Source organism: Lynx rufus, unplaced genomic scaffold (assembly GCF_022079265.1).
Source record: "Lynx rufus isolate CCGP_SWC_20201006 ecotype Redwood Valley unplaced genomic scaffold, mLynRuf1.p SCAF_8, whole genome shotgun sequence".
Taxonomy (NCBI): Eukaryota; Metazoa; Chordata; class Mammalia; order Carnivora; family Felidae; genus Lynx; species Lynx rufus.
The window spans coordinates 13,922,197-13,946,882 of record NW_025814896.1 but is presented as its reverse complement, the minus strand read 5'-3'; the positions used below and the strand labels follow the sequence as shown (position 1 = coordinate 13,946,882).

The 24,686-nt window shown below is 47.3% G+C and overlaps 1 protein-coding gene across 10 annotated transcripts in view; it reads right to left on the bottom strand.

Moving 5' to 3' along the window:
• The window catches only part of ZMYND8 (zinc finger MYND-type containing 8), a 125,226-nt gene that overhangs the window by 43,511 nt on the left and 57,029 nt on the right, over positions 1–24,686 (bottom strand). For all 10 annotated transcript variants that reach the window (XM_047069819.1, XM_047069818.1, XM_047069820.1 and 7 more), the window contains 4 exons: positions 24,405–24,460; positions 19,806–19,883; positions 18,649–18,764; positions 12,575–13,056 (listed from right to left, as the gene is read on the bottom strand). In XM_047069819.1, coding sequence (XP_046925775.1) covers positions 12,575–13,056; positions 18,649–18,764; positions 19,806–19,883; positions 24,405–24,460 — 732 coding nt within the window. The remainder of the gene's footprint in view (positions 1–12,574; positions 13,057–18,648; positions 18,765–19,805; positions 19,884–24,404; positions 24,461–24,686) is intronic.

Genomic DNA, 24,686 nt, shown 5'->3' with positions numbered 1-24,686 from the left:
AGATTTACAAATGAATAAACAAATAAAACTTGTTTGTCGGGGGAGAGGGGAGAAATTGTATTTGATTTCAACAAGGCCCCCAGAAGTGCCCAGATGGGGCGCAGCAGGAAGGATCGGCCATTTATGTCAAGCACAGGCTTTAACCCAATGTTAAGCCGTGAAGGAAGGAGGCCTCCCCAGTCATTCTATTAAGCACAAAGCTCTAAGACAAATCGGCTAAGCTGCCACTGAAATTGGTTTGGCCCACTCACGGGTGTAAATCTCAAAATAAATAGCGATTAAAGCGGCCCCCAGCACGGTCCAGATGCAGAGACCGGAGCCAGGCTTACAAATGGCATGCCATCCGTTTATAGGAGGTGTGGGAGCTGGCTCGCACAACCAATGCACCTGCCGTGGGCCAAGTCGACCCCTTGGGAGATCTCTGGCTTCCCATTTCAAAGGTTCCGTGATGCAGAATGAAGCCAAACTCAGCACCAGATGGAGCGAGGGCGTCACTGGTCAATGATCTCCCTCCTTACTATGTTCCAAACTTTTACAGGAGGACAGAAAATCATACCTAAGCCCGAGTCTTTTAAAAATACCATAGGGTGCCTGGGTGGCTCAGTCGGTTAAGCATCTGACTTCGTCTCAGGTCATGATCTCACATATCATGGGTTGGAGCCCCGCGTCGGGCTCTGTGCTGACAGCTCTAAGCCTGGAGCCTGCTTTGGAGTCTATGTCTCCCTCTCCCTCTCCCTCTGCCCCTCCCCTACTCGCTCTCAATCTCTCTCTCTTCTCAAAAAAAAAAAAAAAAAAGAAAGAAAGAAACATTAAAACAAATTTTTTTAAAAATAAACTTTTTTTTTTTATTTTAAACACCTTAAAGCTACTTCCATACTGCTCCCCTAAGCCTCATCCACTGAATGTGGGCAGGACAGAAAGCAAACCACATAACAACACAAGAGTGTTCAGATGCGCCGTGCGTCCTGGAGATCCTGCCCCTTTGCCTACACAGCCTGCCGTTATGGGGACTGTCCGGTTACAGAGCTCCTAGAGACAACATAATGGCCAGCCCTGCTCCGATGCACAGGAAAACACGGACTCTGCCGTGATCTGATCCTTAAGGGAAAGTTGTCGATGGCAACGGCGTTACGAATCAGGACGTCCCGGGGACTTCAAACAGTGCTCACGCTGGCAGATGGTCACCTCAGTTTCCTCGCCCGCCAAATGGGGGTAGAGTCAAAGTGAGGATCCGATGGGTGAAACTCAGCCAGTCAGTATGCAGGGCTCCCTCGGCTCTAGTGCAAGGACCTACCAAAGCTACCTTTAATGGATAGAGGGGGAAAGACTAGACACAGGGAGGATGGAGTCAGGCACGCAGCGAGAGCCAGACCCCAGGTGTGAAGTCCACCTTGGCAGCTGACTTGATGGGCGTCCTTGGGCACGGTCCCTGAGCTCCGTGAATCTCCTTTCCTGGTTGCCTCAAAGAGAGACACTGATAATAAAATACAAAAGGACTGGTAAAAAGCACCCACCTCATCAAGTTGTAAGGATCTAGCACGTTAATCATCAAAACAGCGGCTGGCATCAGAGAAGCACTGTATTATTATTTGCTATTAGCATAATATCACTTCCTATTTCCCCGTTAACCTCGAGGGCGTTGGTTTCAACCACCTAAACCAGCAGTTGTCAGCCAGGAGTGATTTTTTTTTTTTTAATTAGGTAGGCTTCACAGCCAGCGTGGAGCCCAACATGAGGCTTGAACTCACAACCTTGAGACCAAGACCTGAGCTGAGATCGAGAGTCAGACGGTTAACTGACTGAGCCCACCCAGACGCCAGGCAGCCAGGAGTGATTTTGCCATCCAGGCAGAACACGCTGGGCAATGTCTGCAGACAATTTTGGCTGTCACAACTAGGGCAGGGGAGGGTGCTACCAATATCTAATAGGTGTAGACCAAGGATGCTGCTTGCCCCTGCCCCACCACCAAGACAAATAATCTTTGGTTCCAAACACCTAAAGAGCAGAGGTGGATCAATTCACAAAGGGATGAAACAGGTGTGCCTGTGGGGAACCTCATCTGCAGACGAGATGGGGAGCTGGCAGGGAGATGAGCTAATCCACGTCAAGTGGTCCTTAGCAAATGCTCCATCGATGCTCCACATTATTTTGAGAATCAAGTTTTGTTGGTGGTGGTTTTTTTTAATACTAATTAACTTAGTTTCACTGTAAGGATGAACAAATGCCCGGCCCCGGGCACACAACACTCTCTCAAATGAGAGCTTCAATTTACTGTCACTACCACTGTTCCTGTAACCAGGTACCATAACAACCAGCAGAATTAGAGTGCTTGGCGCGCACGTGCACACACACACACACACACACACACACACACACACAATAAGAATCATCAAAGATAAAGGCATTTCCAAAGATTTAAGTATTACCAATAAAATCTTTAGTATTTGGATTTTATTTTTCATTCACTCGTATTCTATCTGCTTCCTTCCAAAAGAGATTTGCAGGGGCTGAAAACATCAGTGTCCTATATTCTCTGCGAGGACTAAAGACCAGTGCCGCTCTGACTGTATTCTCTCACGTGAGCCAGCAAACAGGGGTAGCAGGAAGGGTCTTACACCAGTCAAGGTACTGCATAGACTGCGAGGAACTTTGTCAAGAAAGTCTGACCCAAAAGGGTAGGCGGAAGTAAAAACGTGGGTCCGCATTTCCCTGCTTCATAACAGCTCATGTTAAAAAAGGAAGGAAAGGGGGCGCCTGGGTGGCGCAGTCGGTTAAGCGTCCGACTTCAGCCAGGTCACGATCTCGCGGTCCGGGAGTTCGAGCCCCGTGTCAGGCTCTGGGCTGATGGCTCAGAGCCTGGAGCCTGTTTCCGATTCTGTGTCTCCCTCTCTCTCTGCCCCTCCCCCGTTCATGCTCTGTCTCTCTCTGTCCCAAAAATAAATAAACCTTGAAAAAAAAAAAAAAGGAAGGAAGGATGGGCACCTGGGGGGCTCAACTGGTTAAGCGTCCAACTCCTGATTCCAGGTCAGGTCGTGATCTCGAGGGTCGTGAGTTAGAGCTTCGCATCAGGCTCTGTGCTGACAGTGCAGAGCCTGCTTGGGATTTTCTCTTTCTCTCTGTCCCTCACCTGTTCATGCAGGCTCGCTCGCACCTGCTCTCTATCAAATCAATATTTTAAATTAAAAAAAAAAAAAAAAAAAGGAGGAAAGGGAAGCCAGCAGGCTGTCTCACAGAGCCCTGCCCCCTTGTGGTCCCTACAGGGAAACTTAGCAAGAACACAGGCAAAGTCGTTATTTTTGCAATTCTGTAGTTAAAACATAACGGGAAAAACAAGTCTTTAATTTCACAGGCACATAAAGTTTCCTCTGTTAATAAAACGTAAGTATTGAAGGTTTAAGAACTATGTTCTAAATTTTTTAATTTAAACATAGCACCAGGATATGGCAAGAATAAAGGTGATTGGAGAACACTGGCTCCCCACGGGTACGAGTCTGGTTCACTCTCCATGCAGCCAGCAAAGGGCAGGGACCCCCTCACGGACATCTGGGACTAAAATGCTTCCTGTAATCAGGGAAGGGACAGCATGGGGTCACCTAGCAACCCTGGGTTCCAACACGCAGAACTCTCCTTGGGGAACACGATGGCCCCTGTCCACCCCGGAGTGCCCCATGTCCCCCCTCCCCAATTTGTGAAACACTATGTACCTGCCTCGACCTCCCCATATCAGTTAACACTATGACCACTCACCTAGATGTTCAAGGCCAAACACGTCTAAACTGCCCTAATTCCTCCCTTGTTCTCCTGCCCCAATTTACCCCACTCTTCAGCCAGGCCGCTCCCTGCACACCGCTTCCAAAATATACCCCCAAGCTCCCCCTGGTCTCCATCCCCGCTGCTATCAGCCTAATGCACACATTCTCAAAGGTGGTTCTGGAGAACAGGGGGGTGAAAAACTCTCTTACTCTTTTTATGTATAAAACACAGACACATGCAGTACATAAAAAGAAATACAGTACTTTGAAATTTCATGAGGGTCCCTTCCTAGGTATAAACCCAAAAGAACTGAAAAGCGGTACTCAAATCTTGCTACACCAACGTTCATCACAGCACTATTCACCAGGGTTCAAAGGTGGAAACAATCTGAATGTCCATCGACGGATAGACAAACTCTGGAGTCCTCGGTGGAACGTCTACTGAGCCATAAAAAGGAATGAAGGTCTGATGCATGCTGCATCATTCACTGAAAACATACGCTCTGTGAAAGGAGCCGACACGAAAGCCACATTTTGTATGATTTGGCTTAAATGTAATACCCAGAGCAGGCAAATCCATACAAGTCGTGTGCAGACTGATGGTCACGAGGGGTCGGTGGCCAGGGAGTAGGGGAGTGCTTAATTACTTCACAGGATTTTATTTTGGAGTAATGGAGATGTTCGCTTTCAAATGGTTAATTTTAGGTCATGTGAATTTCATCTCCATTAAGGAAAAAATTCACAGGAGACTGTTGGGGGGTGGGGTTGATTAGGGAATGTCTACAATGGCTCCTTATGGGATGAGAAAGAAAAAGATGGCTGATAAATACTGCCCGTGCCTATCATTTCCCACCAAGAGCCTGTAAGAGCTCCCATGGGCCCCCCACCTCCTGCCACAGCACCCCTATCCTGGGGCACCCTCCACACCGCAGCCAGGTACACAAACCACGGCTCCATCTAAAACCATCCAAAGGCAGGGTATCTGGCTGGCTCAGTCAGTAGAGCACATGCCTCTTGATCTCAGGCTTGTAAGCTCAAGCCCCCACATTTGGGTGTAGATACTTAAAATTAAAATCTTAAAAATAAATAAATAAATAAAACTATCCTAGAGGTGTCCTATCCCCCAGAATAAAATCCAACCACACATGCGACCTTTCCTTTCCTCATTCAGGAATCTCCAGCCACACGACCTTTGTGCTGTTCCTCTAAGATCAAATCTGCTCCCAACTCAAGCCTTGACACTCCAAGAATTCCCCAGGAAAGGCCCCCACCCCCACCCCGATCATACTGGCTGGTAACCCTCCAACACCACCCTCAAAGCCCTTCCCCTGCTGGCCTCATCCAAGGGGGCCAAGTGCCTCTTTTTACCATCTCCCCTTTGCCGTGAGCACGTCAGCTCCAGGACAGCAGGGTCCCTGCCAGGCACCTGCGATGCCGCCCAGTGTCCGAGAAATTTACAGAATGAGCAAATACATCAGATCATTAACTGAAGAATGAGGTTTCCATTTCTCTTCTCACCACAGAGGTCAGGATAAGCAATAAAGAAACAATAAGAGCAACCAAAGAAAACCTTCTTCATAAAAACACAGCCGTTTCTGTTTAAATACTCTCGATATTATGCAGCTACTAAAAACAAGGTATGCTAAAAGAATGATTAACAATCCAACAGAAACACATAAATGAGCATCTGGGGGGGGGGGTACAAATGGTCAATAAACATGTGAGAGATACAGATACAGATGGATAAAGATAGATGCGGATACATTTATCTCCACCCTACATCTTTTCTGCATACGTGATTACCTTGTTTCAAAAAATAACACCTAGTGTTGAGGGAAGGGGAATACTCACTGGAATCATAAAACCTTTTTAGCACAGCAATTAGGTGATGCTGAAATTACCCAAAATTAAATTTATAAATCACACGGACGGTAAGGTCCAATGCTGAGTTCACCCCCTAGATATACGTGTCATGTGCCCCAGACACAGTATGCACACCAGAAGGTTCACTGCAACAGTATTTATAACAGCAAAAAGGAGACGGCGTAAAAATGTCTGTTAACCGAAGACTAGATAAGTGAATCAATTAATACCATACACCCCTAAAAAAGAATGACACGGATCTGCACAATCTGACAAGGACTGGTCCCCGCAGGTATGTGTGTGGGAAAGAGAGAGGTAAAAATCAAGTGCGTACAGAAGTGCCCACAATATGTGTAAATGTTTATCGAAAACACACGCATAGCTTCAAATGAGTGTATACATATTTTTGGTAGTAGTATACTCCACAGAGTATAAAAGAGGCATAATGAGAAAGTTTCGGGATGTAGGAGAAAACAAACGACCTTTTTTACATCCGTTTACACTGCTTTAATACTGCTAGGTTGTATTTTATGTTAATTTTAACCATGTAGGGTCAACCAACGTTAAAAAAAAAAGTCAACTAGAGTTATTTAGATGATGGGTCATCTTGCCCGTTTAAAACTACCTCTACTGTGGTTTCTGTTGTGGGGGAAAAATCTTTAAAACAGGTGTAAAAATATATTTCTTAATACAGATAAATGTAAATGAAGGGGGCGGGGATTTTGGAATTCTCAGACTCCAGTGAGTTTCAATGGATATGTTCTCGAAAACATGAACTCTGGCTTTGTGTATGACCACCGGGACAAAAATGTGAAACAGCAGGCTAGCCAAAAACACCTACAATTTTGGGAATTAGAAAGCTAGAAGAGGGGCGCCTGGGTGGCGCAGTCGGTTAAGCGTCCGACTTCAGCCAGGTCACGATCTCGCGGTCCGTGGGTTCGGGCCCCGCGTCAGGCTCTGGGCTGATGGCTCAGAGCCTGGAGCCTGTTTCCGATTCTGTGTCTCCCTCTCTCTCTGCCCCTCCCCCGTTCATGCTCTGTCTCTCTCTGTCTCAAAAAAAATAAATAAAAACGTTGAAAAAAAAATTAAAAAAAAAAAAAAAAAGAAAGAAAGCTAGAAGAGATGTCCATACATAAAATGTGCATTAAGAAAACAAATCAATGTATCTGTTCAAAACCTACCCGTTCACACGACTTCATAAAACCAAGTTTCTTCCCCTAAGAAATGTTTCCCAAATGCCTTCATTCACATGACCCCAATCATTTCTGTCATCTGCACGTGCTGTTTACACACTACTGACAACTACAACTATATGGACAAGCAGAAAGGTGTCAAAGAAAGAATCCTCCCTTGAAAGGAGCAGAAGGCTTAGTATGATCCATTCTACCACAGAACATTAAGATGGCAATTATCAATGGGATTTATACATTTAAAAATCTTGACTTGAATTCAAGTCATGGTCCCAGGTTCGTGGATTCGAGCCCTGACACAGGATTCCTCACTAAGCGTGGAAACTGCTTGGGATTCTGTCTCTCCGCCTCTCTCTGCCCCTCCCCTGCACACACACACACACACACACACACTCTCTCTCTCTCTCTCTCTCTCTCTCTCTCTCTCTCTCAAATTGAAAAGAAAGGAGGGGGCACATGGGTGGCTCAGTGAGTTGAGTGTCAGACTCTTGATTTTGGCTCACATCATGATCCCAGGGTCATGGGATCGAGCCCTATGTCTGGCTCCACACTGACCATAGAGCCTGCTGAAGATTCTTCTCTCTCTCCGTTTGCCTCTCTCCTCTGCTCACGTGTGCATGCATGCGCACGCGCACACACACTCATACATACAGAAACACACACACACACTCCCTCTCTCTCTCTCTCTCTCTCTCTCTCAAAATAAATAAATAAATGTTAAAAAACTAAAAGTTTAAAAAAACCTGAAGGAACACCCAATTGGTCTGTGGGTTGTTTTTTTTCTTTTTTTGAGAGAGACAGAGAGTGAGCAAGTGACCATGAACAGGGGATGGGCAGAAGAGAGGGAGACAGAGAATCTGAAACAGGCTCCAGGCCCCAAGCTGCCAACACAGAGCCCAATGCGGGGCTCAAACTCACGAGCCACAAAATCATGACCTGAGCCGAAGTCAGATGCTTGACCGACTGAGCCCCCCAAGCGCCCCAGGAACACCCAATTCGTAACCCTTGTTACTTCTTGGGGTATGAATATGTGCTATTCATTACACAATATTAAAATTTGAAAGCAATAGTTTACATTCAGGGAAAAAAAGGACACAAAATGCGATGTATATTGAAGAGCTTCAAACCCGAACATGAAGCATCAGAACTTTGCTCTCAGTGCTAGAAGTCCAAAGCACGGCACGTCAACATCAGGGTTCTCAACAGAAACTGGAGGGGCAACTACGCCCCCAGGGGCAACGTGGCGGTGCCTGAAGACACTTTCAGCTGCCCTCACTGTGGGCAGGGGCGTGCTACGCGCATGAAGCGAGTGGAGGCCGGGACTGATGCTATAAACCCTGAAGTGAGTGCACAGGGAGGCCCAACCAGACCATCGTCCAGCCCAAGCCAGCAGGGCAGAGATCGAGAAACTCGATTTTAAATCATGCTCGACATTTTCAAAAGCAAAAAGACATTTGGAAACGCTCGTTTCGATTAAGCTTTGACACGGATGCAAATCCTTTTGTAAAGCCGTAAATCTTGCTCAAAGGAAGAACTAATCGCCTTTGAAGTCACAAATAATTGAATCAGATTTTATACTTTGATGTACAATTCACGAGTGTGGACCAAAACCCATCATTTATTATCTACGTTTATAGGATCCTGGCCTGTGCGAAGTGCTATTCTGACTCCATGAAACAGGAGTCTTAGAATTAAATTAGCAAAAAATGCCCCTTCCCTCCCACGCACCCCGGCACTCTGGAGGGGCAGGGGCAGAGGCAGAGGAGCTAGTGATTCAACGCCAAACTTCCTCTACTTATAAAGCTTCGGAAACAACCTCCATCTTCAAAGGGCAGTAGCTTGCACAACTCTTGATGGCTTGCACAGATGAGCCACACAGCAGAGCATCACTGGACAGTCTACGACAGGACAGAAACTCCTATTTTGAAGGACTATGTAACATGAAAAATATTCAGAACACAAGGTTAAGCTTAAAAAACAAAAAACAAAAAACAAAAAACAAAAAACAAAACCTCAGGTGCCCGGATGGCGCTATCGGTGGAACATGAGACGCTTGATCTTGGGGTTGTAGGTTCAAGGCCCACAGTGGGCGCAGAGCTGACTTAAAAAGGGGGGGGGGGGCGCCCAGATGGCTCAGTCAGTTGAGCATCTGACTTCAGCTCAGGTCATGATCTCATGGTCCGTGAGTCCAAGCCCACATCGGGCTCGCTGCTGTCGGCACAGAGCCTGCTTCGGATCCTCTGTCTCCTCTCTCTGCCGCTCCCCTGCTCGTGCTCTCTCAAAAATAAACAAAACATGGGGCGCCTGGCTGGCTCAGTCGGTTGAGCGCCCGACTTCGGCTCAGGTCACGATCTCGCAGTCCGTGGGTTCGAGCCCCGCGTCGGGCTCGGTGCTGACCGCTCAGGACCCTGTTTCGGATTCTGTGTCTCCCTCTCTCCCTGACCCTCCCCCGTTCATGCTCTGTGTCTGTCTCAAAAATAAATAAACGTTAAAAAAAAAGAAAAAAATTTTTTTAAATAAAACATTAAAAAAGAAGAAGAAGGAGAAAAAGAAAGAAAAAAAATCTCAAAACTGTCTACGACAGATACTGCAAACGAGCCAATATGTAAAAGTTGGGGCAGTCCACATTTAAAAAAGTATCTGAGGCTTCTCTTGAACCATGAGAATAAGGCAACGGAGCCCACATTCCCACTTGGCAAGAACCAGCAGGAAGGCCCCCAGGGCCCTTCAGGAAAGGCATTCCTCAAGAGCATTCTGACAGGTCAGGTGGTGGTCTGTTAGTGGGGTGTAAGGAGTTCGCATCAGAAGAGTAAGGACCGCTGGGGGGGAGGTACACACAAGCACCCATCTGTGTGTCATCAGGAAGAGTGTTATTATTTCTGCTCTGTGTTGTTCAGCCCAGTGACCACACTTCTCAGTCTTGCTCATCTCCATACCTGCCTGATCCCTAGAAATATCTGTTTTCAACTTAATAGTGTGACTCCCAAACCAACGTAGAAAAAAGTCCTGGAAAGCAGCTCTTCCTGCCCACGCGTCCTGTCCCCGTGCTTTAATAAAATCACCTTTTTTGCACCAAGAAAAAAAAAAAAAGTCCTGGAAACAAGTATCCAAGGGCTGACCGGGAGGTGGAATGATGTGTGACTTTAGTTTTATAAATAACAAGTATTGTATGACAAGGACGTACTGTTATGACAAAAGGAGTATCCAAAGACGTTCTCCCTTCTCCCTAAACAGTAACCCCTAGTGCAGCTACAAGACCAAAGGACTGTTAGTTCAGAGGGTGCTGACAACCCCCGGCGCTATAACTCGTAGCCGAATACATATTCATGGCTGAAGTCGAGGTCCTGCAAGCAAATATTGCCAAAGGCATTGATTTAGGCCAGGATGTCTAGATCAAGGGGGAAGCAGGACAATCACTGAGAATATAAACCGCTTTGATCCATAACCAGGACACCATGGGCAAAAGGCTTCTGGCTGAGCAAAGTACTCCTGAGAAAACTAAATCAAGTTCTATAGATTACAGACACCTGACTGAGTTCCTCCACACGCCCACGATACAAAAGGAAGGTTTCTAAACTCTCATAAAAGTTTTAGTTAATAACTTATTTCAGTGTGTAGCTTTTATGTTTGCTGGCTACAAAATTTTTATTGCTAAAACTAATACGACTTTTCTATCCTATGACGATCTTTTTTTTTTTTTTTAAACACTATTTTGGATAAATCAAAATCTCATCTCAATGATACCCTCCCTGTGGGGCATTTCAGTAAATATTCCACTTCTCCTTGTACGAAACACTATTGTCGCTGCTGACAGCAGAGGGCAGTAGGGTGCAATGAAAAGAAAATGGATGTAGAATCAGGATCTAGCTGTGGGCACAGGCGCCTCCCTCCACTCTCCACAGAGACCTCAATTTTGCCCCCTGTAAAATGGGGAAACGGACTCAAGAGTTTCTTCTAACTAGGTCTGTAACAGAGGTTAGCAAAAGGACCCATGGGCCAAATCTAGCGTGCCACCTACTCTCATATTGCCTACAAGGGTTACTTGCCATTTGCAAATGGTGGAAAAATCCTGAAGGGTTACTAGAGTTCATGAAACACACAAATCATATGAAATTCAAATTTCTGGGTCACAGCCACATATTGCCTATGGCTATTTCATTAATACAACAGTGCTGAATAGCTGTATAGTTGTGAGGGACAAAGAGCCACAAAGCCTAAAATATTTACTATCTGGCTCCTTACAGAAAAGGGGACAATTGGTGAGATTAAAACGATTTGGGGGAGTCACCTTCTCTACACATAGTACTCACTGGCTGCCTAACTCATAATCCCCAAATGATCCAAGCACATACTGGCAACAGGATCATATTTTAGAAAAAAGGACTTTAAGGGGCGCATGGGTGGCTAAGTCAGTTAACGGTCCGACTCTTGAGTTTGGCTCAGGTCGTGATCTCACAGTTCATGAGATCCAGTCCTGTGTCTGCCTGGGATTCTCTTAGTCTCTCTCTCTCTCTCTCTCTCTGCCACTCCCCCGCTCACACTCTCTCAAAAATAAATAAACACTTATAAATACATATTAAAAAAATAATAGGGGCACCTGGGTGGCTCAGTCGGTTCAGTGTCCGACTTCAGCTCAGGTCATGATCTCACAGTTCGTGAGTTCGAGCCCTGCATTGCGCTCTGTGCTGACAGCTCAGAGCCTGGAGCCTGTTTCGGATTCTGTGTCTCCCTCTCTCTCAGTCCCTCCCCCACTCGCACTGTGTGTGTGTGTGTGTGTGTGTGTGTGTGTGTGTGTGTGTGTATCTCAAAAATAAACATAAAAAAAGGAAAAATGAGAGTAAACCCACTTCCTCGTGGAAGTAATAAATCTCTTAAGTATTTAACAGACAGCCAAATAATATTTGGGTACAAAGAATTCAATTTAAGTCACCATTCCTTTCCTCACACTGGACCAGCACCCCCTCGCATCAGCTCTCCCAATCCGAATCTGAATCTGAATCCATGTAGGCATTTGCTGAGCAACCACCGTAAGAAATAACGTAGCAGCCAACATCTTTGCAACGCTTACTTTTTCTGGCACTGTTCCGACCCTTTGTGGACACGTCTTCATTTAAGCCTTAACAAGAACCTATGGGTCAGGTCTGTTATTGCATCACATCACAGATGAGGAAACTCAAGCACCAAGACATTAAGTATCTGGCCTAAAGCCACGCGGCTAGTGAGTGGGAGAGTTGGGATTTGAGACCGGCAGCCTCATCCTTAACCACTTGCCATTCTACGGCAAGTGTCAATCAGGGCAACCAACCTGTAAGGAGCGCTCTGGCGAGAGCACACGTTATTGCCGACCTTACCTGTCGCTCTAACACTGGAGCGCTAAGTATCGTGAAGGTATAGTTTGGATAGAAAAACAGTCTTTCGATTGCAGTAACATTCCTGAGAAACAAACTCTTACGGGAAGTTTTGCTGTGATAGCCCAAGAGGCGTCTGCTCTCAACTCTCAAGGATTTCTGGCCACCTCTGCCCCACTGCGAGGAAGGACCTCCATCTGGCCTTTGGGGACCGATTTTCTCCGTTCTTGATTCCTAACAGCAAAAATCCCTCTGGGTCACCCACTTCAAATTTTAAATGTCCTCCACTGGAGCAAAACCCCATAGAGGTCCCCTTGATTCTGAGACGACAGGTGTGGTCCCGACGGAAGCCCTCCGTGGCAGGGGACCGCCCCCCCGCCCCCCGCCCGCCCCCGCCTCTTCCTCTTCCTCCGCGGCTGACCTGTGCTCTTGTCCAGGAAGTCCATGGACTCCTCACTGGCGCTGAAGTGGCTCGACGTGGCCTTCTTCTCGGCGTCCTGCTCCACGTCGGAGCCCGTGTGCACGGAAGAGTTTGTGCTCATGGGGGAGCGTGGTATATCGGACAAGGAGATCCGACGGCCCGTGCCCCCGCTCAGCATGGGCTTGCTCATCAAGATCTTGGGGGACGCCGTCATGTCGAAGTTGAGCTTCACCTTCTCCTGCTTGTCTATCTTGGCAGCACCCGCGCTGGGATTGCTGGGATCGAGCAGCATTTGGTACTGGCTGTTGGGCGTGTACGGTGTCCTGAAGGGAGAGTAGTTAAAAACCCCGAACTTCCTGCGGATGTTCTCCACGTACACCTCCATCTCCTGCATTGCACTGTTGAAGATGCTTTTCGTCTTTTTCACAGAAAAAGGAATTTCTTTGGACATGAGGTAGCAATTATTTATTGGAACCCAGGCCCTAGGAAGTGCAGAAGAGAGAGTTGAAGTCAACTTTGGTCCTTTCAGAGATCCTTTTATTTATTTATTTTTTTTTTTTGGAGGTTTTTTAAAAATTGGTTTTCTTGCGGTAAGTTTAAGAGAACCACACGCCCTATTGTTAACGTAGGCACGGCTTTATTCATCGTAACGATAATTTTATGCCCGATGAGTCTATCCCCATTCTACACTCTGATTCTATAAATTTGACTATTTTATTAAATACCTCCTCTAAGCGGAATTCACGCCGTCATTTTGTCTTACTGTGTCTGGCTGCCCTCCCTTAGCGTCGTGTCCTCCAGGTTCAGCTATGTTGTCCCATCTTTTTTAAGGCCGAATACTATCCCGTGAGATCTATCTACCGCGATTTCTTTATCTGTTCATCTGTCGATGGACGTTTAGGGTGTTTCCAGAATTTTTTTCCTTAACGCAAACCAAATTAGCCTGGTATGTCTGTCGAGCTTCTTAACTACATACTCCATTCTTTCAAAATGACTTGGGGGCACTTGGGGGGCTGAGTCAGTTGAGTGTCCGACTTGGGCTCAGGTCATGATCTCGTATTTTGTGGGTTTGGGCCCTGCTTTGTTGTGTGTCTCCCTCTTTCTCTCTCTGCCCCTGCCGTGCTCATGCTCTGTGTGTGTGTGTCTGTCTGTCTCTGTCTCTCCCTTTCAAACATACGTACATACATAAGACTTGGTTTGGGGGCTCCTGGGTGGCTCAGTCGGTTGAGCATCTGACTCTTGATTTCAACTCAGGTCATGATCCCAAGGTCATGGGACCGAGCCCTGTGTTGAGGTCCATGCTGACTGTGGAGCCTGCTTATGATTCTCTCTCTCCCTCTCCCTTTGCCCCTCCCCCGCTCATTCACTTGTTCTCTCTAAACATAATTTTTTTTTTTTTTAATTTCTCTCTTTTGAGACAGAAAGAAAGAGCACAAGCAGAGGAGGGAGAGGCAAAGAGAGAGGCAGAGGCAGAATCCCAAGCAGGCCCCACAATGTCAGCACGGAGCCCAATGCAGAGCTCCAACGTATGAACCGTGAGATCATGACCTAAGCTGAAATGAAGAGTCAGACGCTGAACCAACTGAGCCACCCAGGTGCCCCCCCCCCAAAAATGTTTTAAATGACTTGGTTTGAATGGTTAACACATGATTAGCCGTTAACACTTAACAGACATGTTCTTGTGACAGAATGTGAGCAGCGATCTTCACTAAAACATTAAAAAGCTCATAGACTTAGTCATTTTAATCCATTAGAAGAATAATAAATCCCCTCTTGGCTCTGGGTGAGTAGAGAGTAAGGAACCATCACTGCTGCCAGGACTGCACCTCCAAAAAAAGAACTGGTCCCAAAGCCCACTCCTCTGCGTTCACACAGTTTTCGTATCTCTCGTGAAACTGGGGTTCTACGAGGCACTAGAAGGAAACACCGGAAAACCGTAAACCTGAAAGGAGGTGCATGGCTTCGATGTGAGAGAATTCATGTGGAAACTAACCAAAGGACAGCCTCCACCCCCCATTCTCGGCTGGTTCTGCCTGCCTGCCTCCAACCGCCCACATCCCAGCATGCTCTGCAGAGACCTCACGAGGCCATGAGCTGCTTTTCTGGGATTCGTGACCGAGCGGACGCAGGCAGGAGAGGGCAGTATAGCCGACCACTGCTCCGGGGTTTGGACAGGAGGCGGACCATGTGACATTCGATTCCCCAGCCTCCATCCCGAATGTATAGCTGGGAATCCGGCGGGAATGAACATTCCCAAGGAGGCCTTTTGGATTTCAAAGACCATAAAGTCAAGCCAGACACAAAGTGATGGGAGCAAAGTGGGCTGTGGGGAGGTAGAAATGCCACAGCCAGTCCAACGCAAGCACCGTCTACATGGGAGCGTCACAAGTGCCCGTGCAGGAATCTGACCCCCACACTGCCGAGTCTTCCAGCATTTGAAAGAGAAGCAAAAAATATAGACTACTTAGATTACATTCTACCCACGTTTTAACAGCTGGAATCTCGTTCCTATTTTGAAGAGAAAACGGCCCGGAGAAATAAAAGCGTGTGCGTGGGGTGAAATTCAGGGCAGAGGATGGAGGTTTGCAACTCATGGTGATAACTAGGTCGTGACACAAACTAAAACCAAACACCCCAAAAATATCTAACTGCTCTCTCAGCGTGCTGTAAATTACCAGCTTCTCATCACCCCAACTAGCTGCTGTCATCCTGCAGAGACCTGAGGAACCGCAAGAACGAGGCAGGGCAGGAGACAGCTGCCCTCTGGGTGAGGGTCCGTGGCCGTTACAACTGGGGAAGCAGGAGTCTGGAACAGGACAGCTCTGAGGAACAGCCGGGGTCCCCCCGCCGCTCCTGGACAAATGACTTCCCTTTCCCTGAGCTGGCCTCCGCTCTGTCATCGATAAAATGGAGGCTGAGCCCTTCCCGGGACGGGGTCAAGGGGAGCAAATGAAATGCACCTAGACCAGTCCCCGCAGCACCAGGGCCACTATCACCCCCCCCCCCCCGCCTTCTATCTGGGGTCAGGGCCTTAACTGTCTCCTGCCAGGGTCTCAAGCACCTTCAATGAAGGTACCTGCCAGTGATTTCAGGACCTGGTTTCTTTTCCTTAAAGCAGGCCCAGGACACAGTTGAAGGGAAAGTTGATCTGCTTAACAAAAGAAAGCCTCTGGGGTCAATGTCCTGAGAGGCCACAGAGTCACAGGGCTGAGCAACACCCTACTTGGGGCCTCAAGGTTTCTTCTCAGTCAAATGGGAATAAATCCGCAGCTGCAAAAAGAACTTGAAACAGTGCCTGGTGCATAGAAGGCACTCAATTCCTGCCAGCTCGCTCTTGTGCGTTTAAGAAGATATCTCCTGGGTTTTTGTACAGTATCATGAGTGTGAGAGAGAGTGTGTGTGTGTGTGTGTGTGTGTGTGTGTCTGTGAAATCAAATCCCAAGAAGGCAAACATTCTTAAGGGACAAAAAGCACGCTAGGAGACTATTCCGAACATGCCTTGATCTGTACAAAAGCCTCCCGGGACCTGCTCCAGTATTTATTAACTTAACGATGAACACGTGACGGGCTGTGACATTTCTTACTCTGTTCTCCTGACCTACTTTGCTTGCACAGGACCAGGCTGCTGTTTTGCTCCACAGCCCCAAAGCTGCTCCCGGAGAAAGAGCCTATCCATTCTCTTTAGCCTCCGCGCTGGACTGCTGGGTGTGGCCAGTTCTGCTTTAAGAACATCTCCTGGGAGGAAGGGACGCTCCTCCTTTCAGGTTTCCCCCAAGCTCTCGTGACTTCATTCCTGCACCCCCTAACCCATCCCCATGGAGTGCCCTTGATCGCTCCCCGTAAGGGGCTCCCCTCACCCAAAACGAGCCAACAGCTCGGCACATTCCCTCTGAGGGAACAAAAGACACAGGGGGTTAGACAAACGTCATGGGCATCAGACATGGGCTGCTGGCTTTTTTCACCAATGCAGGGGCCCAGCTTCCACGACAGCTCCCACCCAGAACCAACCTACACCGTCCAGTTCTGGGGAAATGGCCTCTGGAATAGGGCTGGCAGAGCTCATACCCCCCAAGACCGTCCAGAACTGACAGGCAGGAGTAAGATGTCCATGCAGAGTGGGCTCAGCTAAGAACAGAATCCAAGACTCTTAAGAGTCTGGGATGTATCTGGTACATGGCGGCAGGCACGGATCTCCCCCACCCACCTATATCCCCAGTATATCCACACTGGGTTATATGACAGAACGAGAATAATCCCGAAGCATCAAGATGGTTAACTCTTGCCATGCTACAGGGATGTACAGCCTGACACGAATTCTTCTTGCCCTTCAAAGCAAAGGCAGAATCTGACCACAGCCCGTGTGATCCAGACCCTGCCCCCTTCCCCACCATCACTTACCATCCTCTCCTCCCCTCTCCTGTCCAAACCACACTGTGTCCCAGCTCTCCCCAAGAAACAGCAGGCTGGCTCTGTCCCTCCACCCAGATCTTCTCCAAGCCCCCGCCCTGAGATCACCTTGCCTGTGTGTTTACTTGGGTATTTACTTGGGTGTCTTTCCCACTAGGATGCCAGCCTTCAGGTGGGCAGGGACGATGTCCTGCTCACTCCCATATCCCCAGCATCCAGCACGTGGCCTGACCCACGGCAGCACCAAAAGATTTCCAGCAAAGTGTCCAAAATCAAATAGAGCAAAAGACTTCCTATCAAACCCAGGACCATCCCAGCTAATTTCCACTTTGCCTCCAGACAAAGGATTCCTAGTAAATGATTTCACAGATTACCAATCACTCTTCTGTCTTTATTTGCAAGGCAACAAGCAAAGTGAACAGAGTAACAGCTCTGACTCGGGTGTTTGAAATTATAAACTGTACTTTCTGTATATTCTATCGGTGTGTATAATTTTTAAGTTTATTTATTTATTTTGAGAGAGACCGCGAGCTGGGGAGGGGCAAAGAGAGGGAGACAGATGGGGCACCTGGGTGGCTCAGTCAGTTAAGTGGCCGACTTCGGCTCAGGTCATGATCTCGCGGTCCGTGAGTTCGAGCCCCGCGTCAGGCTCTGTGCTGACAGCTCAGAGCCTGGAGCCTGTTTCGGATTCTGTGTCTCCCTCTCTCTGACCCTCCCCCGTTCTTGCTCTGTCTCTCTCTGTCTCAAAAATAAATAAACGTTACCAAAAAAAAATTAAAAAAAAAAAAAAAAAAAAGAGAGAGGGAGACAGAGATCACAAGCAGGCTCCATACTGGCCGCACAGAGCCAATGCAAGACTCGAACTCACGAACTATGAGATCATGACCTGAGCTGAAATCAAGAGTCAGACGCTTGAACGACTGAGCCACCCAGGCGCCCCCAGAATTTTAAGTCCTCTCCCCCAACACACTCAAACACTTTTTCAAACTGCTTGGTAGCCGCTTGGAAAGGGTTTTGCCTCATTTAATCCTCACATAACTTGCTAAAAGAGAACTAGGATATTAACTGCTGCTCATCTGGGTCCACCTGCTGTTCTCAAGCCCATAGGATAGGAAACTGCTAAGAGCTAGAACAATTCACTTCCCTGCGAGCGAGGGAGAGGGGAGGGCAGAAAACGCTGGGTGGGGGGAGGGCTACCACCTGTTAAAACAGCCACCTCTTATAATTTCCTATTTGGCTTAAGAGAAAAAGGCAACAGGAGAGAGAACCACCCAGCACAATGATAAGAGATTCATTTACTGGCAATCTGTGGAAATACTTCTGATCCCTGAAAGCATTATTTTGAAAAGCAATTTGTGCGGTGGTTCAATTTACTCCACAAAATTTAAAAAGAACAGCACCACTTAAAATAGCCACGGAACCTATTCTGGTGCCAGCTTCATCAACGCAACTACGAAAGCATGATTGTTCTCTTCACATACCTGAAAAAAACGAAGCCCACACACATTATCAGCCGGAACGCAGCACAGGGCAGTGTTTTTAACTACAAGATCACTGGTTGGTGTCGCGACAATAAACGCCACGATAATACCTCCGCCCCCTGCTTGCGTCACAGCTATCGAAGGTTCAGTTAAAGCTGTACATCTGCAGCCAGTTTTGACTCCCACCTGTCGTGTTGTCCAAAGAAACGAGCATCAACCTGTCCATCTTTATCCCTCAGAGCTTTTGCAGGCCAGAACGGAAACCCCTTCAGTTTTGCCCAGACCAAAGGATGTGGATTGCTCTGGGAAAAGAAAAACAAAATCCAGAGTTTGTATGCATTGGGCAGCAAGACGCGCCATATACAAAGCTTGCTGTATGTGCAGAGACAGCTAGGCCACCAGCTGAACAGGAGCAGTTCCACGCAGGGTCTCCCAAATGGGCTTCCCTGGGAGGGCCTGAGGCCGGGAGGCCCGGGCGAAGCTGGTTCTGGGGGTGAACGGAGAAAACAGGGAAGAACGAACCACAGACGAGATGAGGCTGGAACACTGGCTTGAACACACCGCCCTTAACGTAGGTGGCCGTGAGCAAGAGTGTCCACCTCTCCCTGCGACATGGAGACAGCGACGCCTACACCCTCTGTTAAGCTGGAGGATTAAATGGGCATTGTATCCAGCATTTAATAAGGGCAGTATGAGCCGCCTTTGTTCTCTCTCGAGGGCTGCAACTCTTCAGGGGCTTCATCTCCAAAGGCAGGAAGAGACGTAACCTGTGGTTCACTTTTCCACGTTACTTGCCCAATCTCGCCCCCCAGTAAACTCCAGCCCTACCTCCACTCACCCACCAGCCCACCCGGTTCTCTCTGCAGAACACTGGTTTGGAAAATACAGATGGATGAAGAAAACCGGGTGATTTATCTCTTCCCATCTCCCCACCCCAAACCACCCACTTGGGAAACACCATAGACCCGATCCAGAGACGTACTTCCAATTCTCCCAAAACAGGTTCGTCAAAGAACACACTTCTTTATGACTCTCACTACCTCACTGCCTTCTCCCTAATGAGCCCCATTTTGCTCTCTAGCCTGCAGTCTGCCCGCGGTTAATAAACCCAGGAAATTACAGTGCTCCCTCTGGCACATGGATTTTCAGCCCCAGATGTTTATTCCACCTGGATTACTTTCACTCTGCCATTACTTTATTGGTTAAAAAAAAAAAAAAAAAAAAAGTTATTTAAAATCTTCTCCCAAAGTTTCATCAAATAAGCCACCCAGAAAAGGGGGCCTTGGGTAGTCCTCTAAGGCATGAGTTCTGAAAATGAAGTAAGGAAAGGAAATACAACTCACACAAGGCTCACAGAACCAGTTATCTCGTTTCTGGCAAGCAGCTAGGTAACACTCTGGACATACTTCAATTTCATTCATCTGTAAAACAAAAATATGTTAGGATGTGTCACGCAAGGGGCCTCACATCTGGAGACACTCAAGGAATGCGTGAGGATATTAGCAGTTAAGATTAGCTACACCAAGTCCCTCAGTGGGGAACACCTCGGAGAAGAATCCAATCACCTCTCACCAACCCCCGAGATCCCACCCAGCCCAAGCCGCCACCACCACCCCTCTCTGGACCACATCTGGACCAGCTTCCCACTCTTGTTGCCACTGCGGTCCAGCCCCCAAGACACAGCGGCCAGACCCATCTTGCTCATCATCCACACCTTGTACATCTGACGGTTGGCTGTTGCAAATGGAATCTAGGAGGTACAGGACGGTCCCCGGAACAAAGAATTCTCCAGAGTAAATGCCAGTAGTACAAGGCTGAGAAACTAACAAGGAAATAAATCTAAACTCCAGATTAGCTCCTTCAACACCGAGTGCGACCAGGCCTAGGCCGACTTGTCTGAGCTCCCCCAACACCTCCAGCTACCCCGGCTTTTGCTCGCTGTGCTCAATTCCCACCCAGCTCTAGTCACATCATCCAGGGCAGGTGGTATTTTGTCTAAATGGACCACAATCTAAAAATTATGTAATTTACCGACCGTCCTTCTCTTTGAAAAAAATACATTCCTCTAGGGGACCTAAGTACGACTTAGAACCCACAAGCCCCTTTCTTGGATCTCAATTCAGCCTCCACCATTTACTAGCTCTATAACCTTAGGAACAGTTGCTTATCTTGTCTGTGCCTTCGTTTTCTCATCTACAGAATGGGCATGTGAGCAATACCTACCAAATAGATAACAATTATAGGAGATAAACGTAAAACGTGTTAGGTGACACAGTGATCAATACATTGGTTAACATTCATCAGAGATCTACGCTGGGATCATCAAAGTGTTCTACAGGTACTAATTCATTCATTCTTTACATCGTCCAGAGGCAGGCCTGCTCTTTCCCCCATTTTACAGATGGAAAAAATGAAATCCCAGAAAGTCAAGAAACCTGCCCAAGGTTCTCTGCAGCAAAGGGGCAGGACCAGGATTTGAACCCAGGCAGCTCCAGAGCTGACGTGTTTCACCTGTCATTGCCCTGTTTGTTCCTATTCTCTTACCATCATCAAAAGACTTGTTTTTTTCTTTATCTCTGTATCATGTAAGGTGTCAGATACTCAGCAGGTGCTCAATATACTACTAAATAATAATTTTATAAATATAATTGACTAACTCAAAGGTCAATGGATAAATGACTGAATTAAGGAGCAAAAGAATAAATAAGTAAGAAAGTGGTGGCATTTATTTCCTGTTCCTACTCACTCTACTTATGGGCTATTCTGAAGGTACTGGCAAGAACAAAGTGGTAACATAAGGTCCAGGGCAGCCCTGGCATTGAAGCCCACAAAGCTGCAATGTATCGCCAACAGATAGATTTAGAAATGCCACACATAGGGGCGCCTGGGTGGCGCAGTCGGTTAAGCGCCCGACTTCAGCCAGGTCACGATCTCGCGGTCCGTGAGTTCGAGCCCCGCGTCGGGCTCTGGGCTGATGGCTCAGAGCCTGGAGCCTGCTTCCGATTCTGTGTCTCCCTCTCTCTCTGCCCCTCCCCCGTTCATGCTCTGTCTCTCTCTGTCCCAAAAATAGATAGACGTTGAAAAAAAAAAATCTTTAAAAAAAAAAAAAGAAATGCCACACACAGAGTACCTGCGTCCAGTAAATTCCACCTGGGGGTAACCCACTGATTAAACACGTAGGCTTTAGCTCCCAAATCCAGGAAAACAAAGGAATCCCCAAGGGGAAAGCAGCTGGACAACTCACTCATACAGAACTCTAAACCAACAATGAACATATCAGAAACAGTATATCATCACTTGTCATCAGAAACGTGCAAACCAAGGGCACCTGGGTGGCTCAATCAGTAAACTGTCTGACTTAGGCTCAGGTCATGATCTCGCAGTTTGTGGGTTCGAGCCCTGTGTCAGGCTCTGTGTTGACAGGTTAGAGCTCAGAGCCTGCTTCAGATTCTGTGTCTCCCACTCTTTCTGCCCCTCCTCTATTCACACTCTGTCTCTCTCAAAAATAAATAAAACCTGGGGCGCAGTCGGTTAAGCGTCCGACTTCAGCCAGGTCACGATCTCGCGGTCCGGGAGTTCGAGCCCCGCGTCGGGCTCTGGGCTGATGGCTCAGAGCCTGGAGCCTGTTTCCGATTCTGTGTCTCCCTCTCTCTCTGCCCCTCCCCCGTTCATGCTCTGTCTCTCTCTGTCCCAAAAAAAAATAAATAAACGTTGAAAAATAAATAAATAAAATCTTTTTAAAAAGCGGGGGGGGGGGGGCGCCTGGGTGGCTCAGTCGGTTAAGTGTCCGACTTCAGTTCAGGTCATGATCTCACGGTTTGTGAGTTCAAGCCCCACGTTGGGCTCTGTGCTGACAGCTTGGAGCCTGGAGCCCGCTTCGGATTCTGTGTCTCTCTCTCACTGCCCCTCCCCCACTTGTGCTCTGTCTCTATCAAAAATAAATACACGTGTAAGAAAAAAAAAACAACAACCATGCAGACCAAAATCACAGTGAGATGCCATTTGGAGGGAAAACATAGATACACGTATTTTTTGAATTATAACTTCCAAAACTGGAAAAGACACAGAAAAACTACCCAGGTTGTTATACATGTTGCTACAACTTTTCTAGAAATCAATCAGGAAATACCAACATAAAGCCTTTGCTATGTGTATAGTCTCAGACCTCGTAGATGCCTTCCTAACAATTATACTAAGAAAATCATCATAAAAGCCATGAAAAATTCTGTTCTTCCTGTGTATTTAACTATCCGGGAAAACACTCGTAAGTGAAAATATTGATTATAAAACTCTCTCTATAAAAACATTTAGAAAAAGGGGCGCCTGGGTGGCTCAGCCGGTTAGACAACCGACTCTTGATTTCGGCTCAGATCATGACCTGGTGGTTCGTGAGTTCAAGCCGCACATCTGGTTCCGCACCATGATGGTATGGAGCCCGCTTGGGATTCTCTACCTCCCTCTCTCTCTGCCCCTTCCGTGAACAATCACTCTCTCCCTCATAATAAATAAATTTTTTTCTAATTAAAAAAAATATGTAGGGCACCTGGGTGGTTCAGTTGGTTAAGCATCCGACTTCAGCTCAGGTCATGATCCCGCAATTCGTGAGTTTGAGCCCCACATCAGGCTCTGTGCTGACAGCTCAGAGCCTGGAGCTTGCTTTGGATTCTGTCTCCTTCTCTCTCTGCCCCACCCCACGTGTGCTCTGTCTCTCTCTCTCTCTCTCTCCCTCAAAAATAAATCAACATTAAAAAAAAAAATTTTTTTTTTTTTAAATAATAAAAATATATATATGTAGAATGGTGCCTGGGTGGTTCAGCTGGTCAAGCCTCCAACTTCAACTCAGGTTATAACTTCACTGTCCATTAGTTCAAGCCCCACATCGGGCTCTGTGTTCACAGCTCAGAGCCTGGAACAAATTCTGTGTCTCCCTCTTTCTCTGCCCCTCCCCCACTCATGCTTGCGTGCTCTCTCTCTCTCTCTCTCTCTCTCTCCCAAAAATACATTTTAAAAAATTTTAATAAGTAAGGGGCACCTGGGTGGCTCAGTTGGTTAAGTGTACAACTTCGGCTTGGGTCATGATCTCACAGCCTGTGGGTTCAAGCCCCACATCAGGCTCTGTGCCGACAGCTCAGAGCCTAGAGCCTGGAGCCTGCCTCAGATTCTGTGTCTCCCTTTCTTTCTCTCTCTGCCCTTCCCCAACTCGTGCTTTGTCTCTATCTCTCAAAATTAAATAAACATTTAAAAATTTAATAAAGATATGCAAAAATGGCAGTATCCTAAGGTATCCAAATGTTTCCCTTACAAATGAATGAATGAGTGAAGTGCACAAGAGGCTGAAATCCGCTATGGCTCGATTTCTCAACTCTTACGCTGGGGTCTAATAAAGCCCTCCTGGTCCCATTTCTGCTCCCTGACTATCCCACAACCACTGGGGCCTCAGGGTAGGCCCAGGAGGTTCACTTCTTCCGCACCATCAAAACCATGGCTATTTCTAAGAGGAACGGACTTCTAGGACTCTGCAGGCCACTCCCTGAGAAACAGTCAAAACCTTTCCCCCAAATACCATTAAAACCCAAACATCTTCCACAAGAAGACTAAAAGGGGCCTGGCCCAACGCCTCGGACTATGGGGTGAAGAAATTAAGAGCCCCATCTATGCAACCAAGAAAACTCAAGATGCCTCGTTCCTGACCATGACGCAAGCCTGAATAATAAAAGGTCATTTGCACCTCTTGAAGATCACGGCTAAGATAGCGTTGATTTCCTTCCGGCATATGGGGCGGGGGTGATCCCCTCTTTGTCACTTTTACGGGGGCACCGTCTATGCCTCAACAAATTCCAAAATAGCTACCATTACCCACTAAGAGATTCTGCAAATGGAAATCAGCCACGCCAGCCCCTCACTCTGGGTGCATTTAAAACAGGACAGTGAGAAACACATACCTCATGCTCACAGATTTTGATGACTACTTTCGCTATCTGGGTCAATTTGTGATTTCCTAAGGGAATAAGAAAATAATGATTAATTCAAATGGAAACACGTTTGTAACACGCGGCTTTGGGAGTACACTTCCCCTAACAACCTTTCAACTTGCTTTCCCCCAGGATTAAGCTTTTAAAGGCTAAAACACAGGATTCTGGCTCCTAATATCAGTTTAACTTACGTGACTTTTCCCAGAAACACTGACCAGTCTTTGGTGCCTCAATGTTACCTCTGAAACTGAG